Source organism: Phocoena sinus, chromosome 13 (genome assembly GCF_008692025.1).
Source record: "Phocoena sinus isolate mPhoSin1 chromosome 13, mPhoSin1.pri, whole genome shotgun sequence".
In the NCBI taxonomy this organism is placed as follows: Eukaryota; Metazoa; Chordata; class Mammalia; order Artiodactyla; family Phocoenidae; genus Phocoena; species Phocoena sinus.
In genome coordinates this window covers 83,174,749-83,186,883 of record NC_045775.1, presented here as the reverse complement: position 1 = coordinate 83,186,883, position 12,135 = coordinate 83,174,749, and the positions used below count along the sequence as shown (strand labels likewise).

The window sequence follows — 12,135 nt, the reverse complement described above, 5'->3', positions numbered from 1 at the left end:
TGTATAGCTGAATCACTTTGCTGTACAGCGGAAGTTAACACATTGTAAATCAACTATACTTCAATAAAATAAAAATTTTACAAAAGAGCTAGGCTTTAGAGTGCAACCAATTTGGGTTCAGACCTAGGCTGTACTCCTTACTACTATTCTACCAGGCCTACCGTGCAAGCTCAATGCATGTTAGCTACCATTGTTATCAACAGAGAAGATATAAAGTGACAAAAAGCCACTGTGGATTCATATTCATCTGTATTTAAAAATTACAAGAGCATCTACCTGAATGACTGGTAAATATCTATGACTGGAGTTATTTATTCAGGCCACAGACAATGTTTTGTGTGCAAATTAATTGATTTGAACCTGTTACAGTAATCACTCTGCTGGGTCATGGGTCCATGGTGCTAGTACCTCTGATGTTGTAGAAGAGCGTGGGTTTTGGAATCTCACAGTCCAGGGTCAAATCCCAGCTTTGCCATGTCCTACCTGTGCCATCTTTGACAAGTTGCTTAACTTCTCTGAGTCTCAGTGTCCTCATCTCTAAAATAAATGATAATACCTCCCTCACAAGGTTGTTGGGAAGATCAAGTGATACAATGTCCACAGCAACCTAATGGACGATGGGTGTCAAATAAATGTTCATTTGTAGTCTCACAACTTGGGCAAAGCTTCATAATCCACATCACTTTGAAAACCATTACTTAAATTGCAGCGGACAGGGACTTCCCTGGTGGCGCAGGGGTAAAGAATCCGCCTGCCAATTCAGGGGACACGGGTTTGAGCCCTGGTCCAGGAAGATCCCACGTGCTGCGGAGCAACTAAGCCCGTGCGACACAACTACTGAGCCTGCGCTCTGGGGCTCGTAAGCCACAACTACTGAGCCCGCGTGCCACAACTACTGAAGCCCGCGCGCCTAAAGCCCATGCTCCGCAACAAGAGAAGCCACCGCAATGATAAGCCCGCACACTGCAACAAAGAGTAGCCCCTGCTCGCCGCAACGAGAGAAAGCCCGCACGCAGCAGCGAAGACCCAACGCAGCCATAAATAAATTAATAAATATATTAACTAAATAAATAAATCGCAGAGAGCCTGGACATTAAGACCTTCATACCTGGAAGGACTTGTAGCCCTACTATCTGAAAACAGGGAGAAGAATAAAGTAAGCTCCACATTCAACAGTCCTTTCTATGTTTTATTATTTCTTTTATTCTCTAGAAGCATCTAAGGACAGCTTCAGGCTCTACCTAGTATCTTTCACCTAACTTAATTCTTGGTCCACTTCTCCTTCTCCCTTTCTTGAACTTTCTCCTTACCCTTAGCCTGGAAGCCCCACATAAGCCCCTGCACTGGGAGGGCCATGAGCTCTGTGTCAGAGTGCTGTTGCCAGTGTCACTGGTGGAAGCCCAGGTGTTCCTGAGGGCTACCCTGGAGCAGCTGGACCCATGCTAAACCCCTTCTTACAGAGCGGCACTGACCGTGGCGTTGATGGTGGTGGTGGAACAGGTCCTGATAGTCGAAGCAGGGTCATCAGTGGCTCAGGACATACCCACCCTTCTTCCCTGGAATGCAAGGCTGGAGGCCACTTAAAAGGGCAGGCTGCTCTGCAAACAGGAAGGCAGTCCGGGCAGAAGTGAGTGCAGTGGGGGAGAGCAGAGATCAGCTTCTGGAGGGCATGTTCTCCTAGAAGGTGTGGTTTACCCATCGCCAGGGAGCTGGGAAAGTCACTTGACTCCGGGCCTCTGTCTTCCCTGTCTCCTGCTCAGTCTCCCTCACATCTCTGTTCACTTGGTGGATAAGTGGAAGGACGTGTACAGTCATGTTAATTTCTCACACTGCTGGTAGGGCCCGTGTCAGATTCCCTCCTCCCCTCTGGGAAATGCGCTTTGCCTATTTCGAAAATACCTCTTCCACTTCCTGTTTCTGGAGCTGCACAATGTGCTCCGTCTCTTCCTTTAGACAGAAGTTTGAAGACAGTCCATCCTTGAAGAAATTTTCCTCCTTGGCCAAATCCTTTTTTCCCATTTCCTCAGGAAGTTTGGGAAACTGGCACCCATGTTCCCAGTCCCTGGCTTCGCACTGACCTCCCAAGAGCAGGCAGACACTCTTGGATCTGCTTGTCAGAGGCAGAAGTGGAGCAAGGAGCCAAGGTCACCCATTGAGATCACGTGACATGTTGCTATGGGAATCATGTGAGAGTGGAATGAAGAACAAAGAACAGAAGGCTCAGCGTTGCAGGCAAACAACCAATCCAGGAACGGCAGCTGCTAGTATTTCCTGTTTATTTATCTTTTTTAGACTAAGTATCTGTTTCTTGTTCTCAAATTTAGAAGCTGTTTGCCTAGCACAATTTTAGATACCCAGAAACAGTCCGTCAAATATATGCTTCCAGTACACCTTGGGGGTTCATTAGATTAATTAATAGTGGTTAATATATGCTTTGAAATCCTTTTATTAAAAGGGCCACCTAAATCCCAAGTACCATTATAATCAGGCCTAATGAGGTCAGTGGTTTAAAGAGGGTTTTAAAGCATATATAAAGCTCCTCCCAGATCAGTGGTACAGCATGAAGGTGAGAAGAGGCAGGTGAGTCTGCATGCTGGCATTTAAAAGCTCCTCCACAGCGGTAGAGCCACACTGAAGGCAGCAGGTTGAAGCCAGGTGCTCGGAGATCTGCTAATGGATTCTCAAACTTAAACCTATGTTTTAGGAATAAGGCCACCACTTTGTAAAATCCTGACAGGTTGCTGGCTGAGTTTGGAATACCTTCTGGTGAGCCATTCTGGGGGTCTTGGGGAGGGGCTTGGGGAGGATTAAGCCTATGGCTTTGCCGTTGGTTGAGTGATGTTCATGACAGCAACTCCAAGCAGTATTTTCTCGCAGGCTTCATGTGAATGATCATTGTACCCCGCAGGCACTTCTAGGGGTTCACGCTCCTTCACCCTTTCAATGAACCCTCGCCTGCGTTCCCGCCTGTACCATGGCTGCTATGGTGCCATCATGACCATGGAGACCTCTGCTGCTACCTGTGATATCACCAGGGTGATTGCCGGCAGTGAGTGTGAAGCCAGGCAAGCATTTGGCTAGCCCCCTTTCATCATTTTCAGATTCTTTCTTAGGAAGGAGCTTAATCCTGAGAAGTTCATTATTATAGTAGTAATATCAAAATTAAAAATGAGAGAAAACCAGAATCCTGACGCCCTCATCAAGCTGCTTCTTTTCACTTTCCCTTCATCCTTTCCAAACCTGGTCGAGAGGTGTTTATTTCTACATATTGAAATGACTGCTTAAATAAAATATCAAATTCTGGCTTTGTTTTTTCGTTTGTTGTTGTGTCGACTTCAGGTTACAGCGTGAGCCTTTTAAGCAACGCTCTCTGTACGTCCTCTCTCGTGTAATTCTGTTCCGAAGTCTTCTCCATGTTGTCTCAGTATTAGCATATCAGAGCTGGAAGCAACTAAAAGGTCAATCTACTCCTACCTTCCCAATTGACAGATCAGACAACTGAGGCTCAGCAAGGAAGAGAGACTTCCTGAGGGCCCAGGGCTAGGTAGTGTCAGAACCAAACTCAAACATAGGTTGGCTGACTTCTAGTCCAAGACTTTTCCCAATGCACCAGATGTGGCAGAAAAGAGAACAAGAAAGAAAGCAGAAGTGGTATCCATCTGGGGCTGGGGACCTTTCTGGGTTTATACGATCAGAGACCAAAAAATGCCCTAAGGGGCTTCCCTGGTGGCGCAGTGGTTGAGAGTCTGCCTGCCGATGCAGGGGACACGGGTTCGTGCCCCGGTCCGGGAAGATCCCACATGCCGCGGAGCGGCTAGGCCTGTGAGCCGTGGCTGCTGAGCCTGCGCGTCCGGAGCCTGTGCTCCGCAACGGGAGAGGCCACAGCAGTGAGAGGCCCGCGTACCGCAAAAAAAAAAAAAAAAAAAAAAAAAAAAAGTTCCTAAAATGGTTGTCCCAAGCCTGTGGGCCACAGTCAGACCTGTGGCTAACGTATTAAACTTTGAAAAAGGGGTCTCTTCTGGAGTGGAGGAAACAGTTTATTTTCTATTGGTGTAGGCATCCATGGTTTTGAAATGTTTGCTGAGATGGATTTGAAGGTCGTCAAGTCTTACAAATTCTAATCAAAGAAGTCAGGCACTGCATGGACCCTGCTCTCACTGCAGCCATCATTTCCAGAGAAAGCCACGGCGGAACCATCCGGCAAGACGGCTGGGACCACAAAGGACTTAAATTTGGCTTGATGCAGGTACTCAGCTAGAAACTTTCAATCGGCCCCACTTCATCCTTCCTCACAGAAGCTAACCCAAACTGGAAATCTATCTGCATTTATCCTAGGCTTCAAAACACGGGTACTTGCATAATTTCCACTGGGATTTCTGTAACATGTCAAGATATACCAGTTATTGGATATCTTTTTTAAAGTATCTTATGAGTTTTGTAATTACAATTTGTAATTAATATTATGCAATGTACTTAAATTGAGAAAATCTTATAAAGGGTACTATTACAGGTATCCCTTTGAGGTTCATGAAATAGTAAATTTAATCTGTGTAGATCAAAACATTATAATGAAACCCTACTTGAACCAACTTGTCCTTTAGGCAAATTGGAGGAAGGGGACCCAAATTATCAGGATATTTGCTTCCAGGTTTTCCCCTATTCTATTCTATTCTATTCTATTCCATGCCACACGGCTTGAGGGATCTTAGTTCCCCCACTAGGGATTGAACCCAGGCCCCGGCAGTGAAAGCACTGAGTCCCAACCACTGGACCGCCAGGGAACTCCCCCAGGCTTTATTTTAAATTGTCTGAGAAACCGAGACTTCTAGCCTTCCAATTATTTTTGACTGCAAATATCTAGACTTTGGGTGCTCATTATTTGTTTTGAAACAACTTCTTTATTTTTTTTGAGTGCTTAACTAAAACTATGCTACATCCACTTCTCCCAAATCTTACTGTATTTCTCTGATTCTCTTTTCTGTGAAAGGACTTGTAGAATTGATTCTGTGGGAATAAAGAAAAGGGATAAGGCCAGTGTCTATGACCTTGAACATAAGGAGGAGAAATCAGGACAGCAGAAAAATGTGTTGCTCCATCCAGATGTTGACATTCTTATCTGAATTTTCTAGCTTGATAAAAAAAAATCCATCAACCTGTTGGTACCTGGGACAGCAAAGAACACCTTTTGCAGGCTGTTGGGATTCTCACAGACAGAATTAAGGTAAACCAGAAAAAATTCCCCACGTGGAGTGTGGCTCAATACCTCAAAGGTAGGCCAGTGCTTTGTTTAGATGAGCAGTGAGTGAGAGCCCAGAAGGCCGGGTGTACCTTGGGCCTCCCTGGGCCTGTGCCCATAGGGTCAGCAGTGGGCCTGGGAGGACCCCTAGTGTTCTCTGAAGCACTGAGCTCCTTGGAGTGTTCTTCATGCCCAGCTTCCATTCCCCTTCTGCCAGATGTTGGGGGTTCTTGTTACATCTCATTGGTTATTGAGCCATTGAGTGATACCTTGAGAGTTAGTGTGATTGTTTAAAAGAATATGTTTGCCTTCCTCTGATGGGTTTTCTTTCCCTGGTGCAAGAAGCTTTTACCCACTTTCTGAATTTTTTGAACACATTTTCACTCTCTGAGCATCCTCAGTGACACCAGGGCTTTAGGTACCATGATGTGTCCAGGTGGAAATCCCTGCTAGGCTGATCACAGACCCCCTCAGGTTCAGCACCTCCCAGACTGAACTAACTCACCAGCCTCCTCACTATAAACTTGCTTTTTCTTCTGTATTTTCTGCCTCTGTGAAAGGCACTATAACATACCCAGTCATCCCAGCCAGAAAAAAACATATTTTTTTCTTAGGTTCTCTGGTTCCTTCTCCCTTCACATCCAGCCATACCAATTCTTATTAAGTCTGCCTCCTATAGGCCCATGGTATGTATATACCTCTCTCCTTTTATGGCCTTAATTTCAAATAAACAGTTTTACATTTTATGGCCTTAATTTCAAATAAACAGTTTCTATTTTCTATTTCAAGGTCCTTGAAGGCAGGGATCAGGACCAGGGGTCTTTATCTCTAGACATCCGAGCAGAGCACAATTATGGTAAACACATGAGTAACTACTGAAGATTAACCTTCTAGGGGATAATACACATATGCTCAAACATGCATATCGCACACATACACCTACAAAGGAATGAGTATGTCTTGAGCATCATTGTGCACTGTGCGCTCAGTGTGGCACACATCCTCGTCCACAGTAGGTGCTTAAAACATTTTATTGAATGAATGAATGAGTGAATAAAGGAGTGAGTTCTTGAATGACTGAGAGAATGTTACAAGCAGTTTTAGACTGAAGATTTACTGGGGATCTAGTTTTGCCAGGCCTGCACGAAATAAGAAGCAAATCTGACTTTTGCAGCAAGAAAAACAAAAGTCTTCAGAAAAAGAGAGAGAGAAGGAAAGCAATCTGGAAGTTTTTCAGTGATTCTTGAGGAAATGGATCCTTTCAGGAGGAGAGGAAGGGGGGAAAGAGGATCTGGGACTGTCTGCTTTGGAAGATTTCCCTGGAGGGCTGACATCCCGGGAATGCTCATATCTTATTTCTGCTGAAAGTTAATCTTTCAATCTGAACCTCTGGTTTCATTTCAGGTGGTTTCTCAGCCTTCAAGTCAGGAACTGAAGCCACTGCCACCCCCGCGGACATAGACTGACGTCATCAGTGATATTATAGCTCGAGCTAAATTCTGTAAGAGACACGGCTTCTAGGCAAAGCTCTGTGGGTGGGCCAGGTTGGCAGGTGCTTAGATGGCCCCTCTTTGAGGGTTTGATATGGTTGTGTTGTACCCAACACTGGCAAAGGAATGGTCGCACTTACGACAGAAAATTCATTTCTCACTTTTCTTCATGCAAATAAGCATAAAAAAAGGAAAATCCACCCAGTTCACATTACGGTTCCCATGAAATATGCATAAACATAATTATTGTGCAGTAAAGTAAATGTCATAGTAAGTGACATATTCTTACCATATTCTTAAGAATAAGTCCACATATTGTAGCAAGGCCTCATTTTAGTCCATGATTTCTTTTCTTTACTTTTTTTTTTTTTTCTTGGTTATACCACATGGCACGCGGGATCTTAGTTCCCCAACCAGGGATCAAACCCATACCCCCCTGCAGTGGAAGCGTGGAGTCTTAACCACTGGACTTCCACGGAAGTCCTAGCCCATGATTTCAATGCCCACCTACTCCCTGTCTTACCAGAATTGCTAACAAGAAGAGAGCCTGACCTGAGCCTCTGTCCTTTTCCTAGTATCTGCTCAAGCTACTAGGGCTTTGCTTGTGAGGAATGCCTGACTCCCAAGCCGGTCAACCTGGGAGGCCATGGAGAAACCAGGCTGGAATTCTAGCTCCCTGGGTGCCTGAGAGCCAACTGTGGTGAAGCTGATCTTCCTCAAGGGATGTACACGGTGTCCCTCAGGCCCACACCTACCTCTTGTGTCTTCTTCCTCTTGTTTGCTGAAGATCCAGGGACTGGCTTCTTTTCTTCCCTTTTCAGTAGTTGCTGCCACACAATCTTCCAAGAGGTCCATTCTCCACCAAACATGGCTGAAGATAAGCATATAGGAGCCAATTTTGTTATTGTTCTTTAGGTGTAAGTAAAATTAACCAGTTCTGGAAATTTTAAGCAGTAAAAGGAAATTACCGAAAGGCTATCAAAAGGCTCCCAGAGCCAATGAAAGGCTCAAGGACAAGAAGAGTAACCAGGAGGCTCTGGGGTCTGGGTAGCAGGAAGCAGTTGACCATACTTTATAGCATCCCTACTGCATGAATGAATTAGCACTCTCACTGCGTAAATGAACTCCAACGACCTTTTCTCCCATCCTTTCATCATTCTGCTTCACTTTTATAGTTCCAGGAGAGACTGATGGACTTACCTTGGATCATATACATACCTACAGGCTGGCTGCTTTGCTTTTTGGTCTTGCCCAGACCACCCACAATGGAGAAGAGACATTCTTCCAGAAGGAAACCCGATGCGGTTTGTGGCTTTACTTCCATACTCAGAAGAAAACAAATAATATGTTGGAATGTAAAGCTCTCAAAGTCCCTGCCGATGTGGCCCCTGCTGGGCCTTTAGCTCCCTTCAGAGATGTTCAATAAATGTTTCTACACATCACTTCTTTTTCTGAGGAGGAATCAAAATCATACCCACCTACCTCTGAGCCCCCTTGGAGAAAGCCAAGTAAACCCTTCTCTGCTCAATGACCTCTCAAGCCTACCTGCAGATTTCATCCAGGCAGAACTGGGACCCCTGTGTTTCACTGGGCAGAGCCTATGGTCAGGTGGTGAGGCAGCCCTGCAGCATGTAGACCAGCATCTTTTATGATTGGTTGAGGACCATGCTGTACCAGTTAAATACTTTGATTATTATCTCTGCATGTGGGCAATCCAGGACATTCTTTAGATGTTCACTTTGCTCAAGAATGATTTCTTCTGTGGGAGAAATCACAGCATGTACTCCATCTAATTGCCAACTCCTTCAATGTCACTACAAAAGCAAAAAGTACACCCAGGTGAGATAATTTCCGAATAATTTGAAAAACAAGAAATAGTACGGTGACTCATACTCTGAATCTATTTCCCCAGTATTCTTTCTATGACTGAGATACCAGATGTTCTAGAGGAGAGTCAGTATTTAAGGTGTCTTAGTTTGGTTCCCGTAGAAGCAGACCCTGAAACAACTTCAGGTGCAGGTGGTTTATTTGAGAGGTTCAGGGAATGCTGATATGAAGTGGCTGGGGGATACAGGGAAGGGAAGAAAGCCAATAAAATGTGTGTCGTCAAGCCAGCTACCACAGTGGGCACTGGAGCTCAATCCTCCAAGCAAACGCTGAGGGATTGTGCAAAACACACTGCAGAATTATTATACACAAGGGCCAAGAAGCTGGGGTATTTATACATCAACTTCTAAGAGCCATTGACTGGGGTATCTGCCTGTTGGGAGGAGAGCAGCTTAATTCTTTGCTCCTCTGGTCTTCCATGCAAATAGGTGGCACACTTTTCAGAACTTCCAAGGGAATGAGACCGTTGACACCGAGATGCAGATCCTGGCAGATGGAAATCAGCTGAGCATCCTGAAATGTCTAGGGATGTAGGAAGGCCCCTGCTTGGGGGTGGGGTGCAGAGCCTCTCTTTTCTCCACTCTTCAAAACACTTCTCTTCCCTCCCTCTAGCCTAATACCCCTTAATAACTTCACGCTTTTAAAAACAAATACCTGGAACAGAGGCTGACCTCAGTCAAAGGAACACAAAGGAAGGCCTGGCCAATGAGGGAGAGAAAACGCAAAAAACAAAACACAAATTAAAGTCTCAAAGGAATTATCATGCCACGTGGACATTCCTGCTGCTTGGGTTCACTCAGTAGGTTCCTCAAAAAAGCTATGCTGTTTACTTTTAGTAAGATGAAAAGTTAAAACTTGGATGAAGCTTTGAAAATGTGAAGGGCAGAAAGGGATGGGAGCGGCGTGGTTTCTGATTGTGGCTTTGAGCTTGAAGCACCTGCCTGACCCCCAGGCTCTGGCGTCCTGAGATGAGCTGCACACAGGGAGCGAGTGGAGTCTGGGTATGGACGGTTTGCTGCTCATTTCTGTTCCACCTGCTTGTCTTTCTTTGCTGGTTGTCTGGGGGTGAATGCCTACTTGACTGACAAGCTCTAATTTAAGAGCAGCAAAGAGTAGCAACCCCTCTCCATTGCTAAGGCTCTGCCATGGGCTTGGCGTCCCCTCCCGCTGCCTCCATTTCCCAGCCTTCTGTCACTACTTCCTGTCTCTTTCCCGCACTGGATTCTAAAATGAAGACAAAGATGTTTTACAAAATGAACTCTTAGTTATCGTTATTATGTGTTATTTCCAACTTAAGGAATTGGAGCCAGAGAATCTGGATTAGCATTTTCACAAGTAAAGAAAATTCCTTATCACTTACATCTTTGAGGATTGTTTGAAGTTCTCTCTAAAGAGAAGAGTCCCCTGCTCAGGTGTCCTTTGAGCTTTGTGTCCACGGATCTAAAATAAAAATGATCGGATAGAACAATGTGTTTCAACATGTGTCCTTATACTTTATGAAAGTTATAAAAGCATAATAATTAGGTTAAATTTGATGATGTACACACATTTTTAATTTGATTTTCTTGCAAGAATATAATGAACTGATCTTGGGGTTGTCCTGGATTCTAGAATGTTTCGTCAGAGTATCTTAGGGGAAGAAGATACAACTTAAACGCAATACAGTTCTGAAGGTATTGTTGTGGGGTTTATAGGTGAAGAAAACACAGCTTTCCTTACAGCTGCTCAACACCATGGTGCTTACAAAGACTTTCCCCTAGGTGCAGTGCATGGGTTGTTTTAGTTTCTTTTTTTTTTTTTTTTGCAGTACGCCGGCCTCTCACTGCTGTGGCCTCTCCCGTTGCGGAGCACAGGCTCTGGACGCGCAGGCTCAGCGGCCATGGCTCACGGGCCCAGCCGCTCTGCGGCATATGGGATCTTCCCGGACTGGGGCACGAACCCGTGTCTGCATCGGCAGGCGGGCTCTCAACCGCTGTGCCACCAGGGAAGCCCGGTTGTTTTAGTTTTTATCTGTCTATCTGTCTATGCTCTTATTTACAGAGTCGTGCTAAGAGGTAGGGTCTGTTCTCATTTCGTCTCATTCTCAGCATACTTTGAAGACAGGAGAGGGTCATGAGGCTGTGGAGTCTGTGGATGGTTCTGGGTCTTGGGGTCTTCTTGGGGGATCTGGGGAGAGTGTCCACTCTGGAGATCTCAGGACGTCTTGACTGTCATCACCAGCGAAGACCTCTGAAAGGTCCTGAGGTCCAGTACCCACAGTGAGAGCAGAGTTGGAGGGGGAAGTTGTGAGAGCCACAGGTATCTTCAGAGTATGGAAGATGCATTCTGAGAGGAGAGAAGCCTTCTGCTCAAAGAAAAGCCAAGAGCTGAAGGCTCACCCGAGAGTGCGTGCTCTGTGGGAGGTGGCTCAGCACGGGGGTGGGGGTGTGGTCAGAAGGACATGAATTAGACCAGAGTATGGAGTACATCCATTAGGGAATAAGATTAATTTACCAACATTGATCAATATTCAATGAGTGAATCCGCCTGCATACCTTTACTGATAAGACCCCTTTGCACGCAAAGCTGCTGTTGAAACAACAGGAGAGACCGATAGAGGACCTCCTTAATGGCAAAGTACATTCAATTATTAAAACTCACGATCATGAAGAAAACTGAGCCATAGCTGCTGTAGGTACGATATGGACCATTTCGCTTAGACGTTCTTTGTTGTGTGTGCAGCTTCTTCCCTTTTCTGGGCCTGGCCTCAAAGTCTTGGCCTGTTCCCTTCCGGTGCAATGTGGGGGCCTGGAGCTGGGTCCAGAAACCTCCATGTGACCACTTTGCCGGAATTCCCAGTAGGCAAGTTTGGCCCTGAGGAGAGCAACTCTGCCCTGGCCAACACACACTCTCATTTCTCTGCCTAATTTTCAGCTGGTGTTTGAGAAGGAGGGAACTGGATGGGTGTTTCGGTGATCTACACAAGTTCGAGATTAAGGGAGCATCAGTGATAACCTCCCAAAGAGGGAAAAATGACCTCAGGTGTGAATAGTAACTATCGTGTTTGCACAGGGGTATAAACATTTTAGGCACCGGACACCCCAAGTCAGCTCACAGATATGAGTCCACTTCGCAAAATTTTCAAATCAGGTCTTTCCCGTGAGATCAAATTCTTACGGACGTGGCAGGGTTATGGATCTAATTCAATTGCATAATTGCTCAGGAATTGAGCCCTACTCTGGGGGCAAGCCCAGTGCTAGCAGGTGTCGTCTGCCTCCCAGGTGCTAATAGTCTGGAGAGTAAGGAGGCCTACTTCCCAGACTAGAACGTCAAGGAATCTTAAAATTCATTGCCTTCCTCAACACTTTGGCAAAAGTAGGGGCCAGTCCAAGGTTCACCCCAGCAGCCTGGATTCACCGATAGCCTGGGCCTTAATATGCTAGGGGCAGAGGTCAAATGGTATAAAAAGGTTAAGTGACTGTGTTCATTTCTGAAGGAAACATACTATCACCATTACTAGCAATAAAAACAGTGATAGCTACT

General features: G+C 45.5%; 1 protein-coding gene across 1 annotated transcript; it reads left to right on the top strand.

Moving 5' to 3' along the window:
- The first annotated feature begins 1,439 nt into the window (after positions 1-1,439).
- Positions 1,440-6,757, top strand: LYG2 (lysozyme g2). The gene is given in 8 exon segments (XM_032652272.1): positions 1,440-1,627; positions 2,028-2,113; positions 2,909-3,049; positions 4,057-4,113; positions 4,116-4,250; positions 5,136-5,270; positions 6,641-6,698; positions 6,700-6,757. Coding segments are annotated over 8 exon segments (858 nt in total).
- The last annotated feature ends 5,378 nt before the right edge of the window (positions 6,758-12,135 follow it).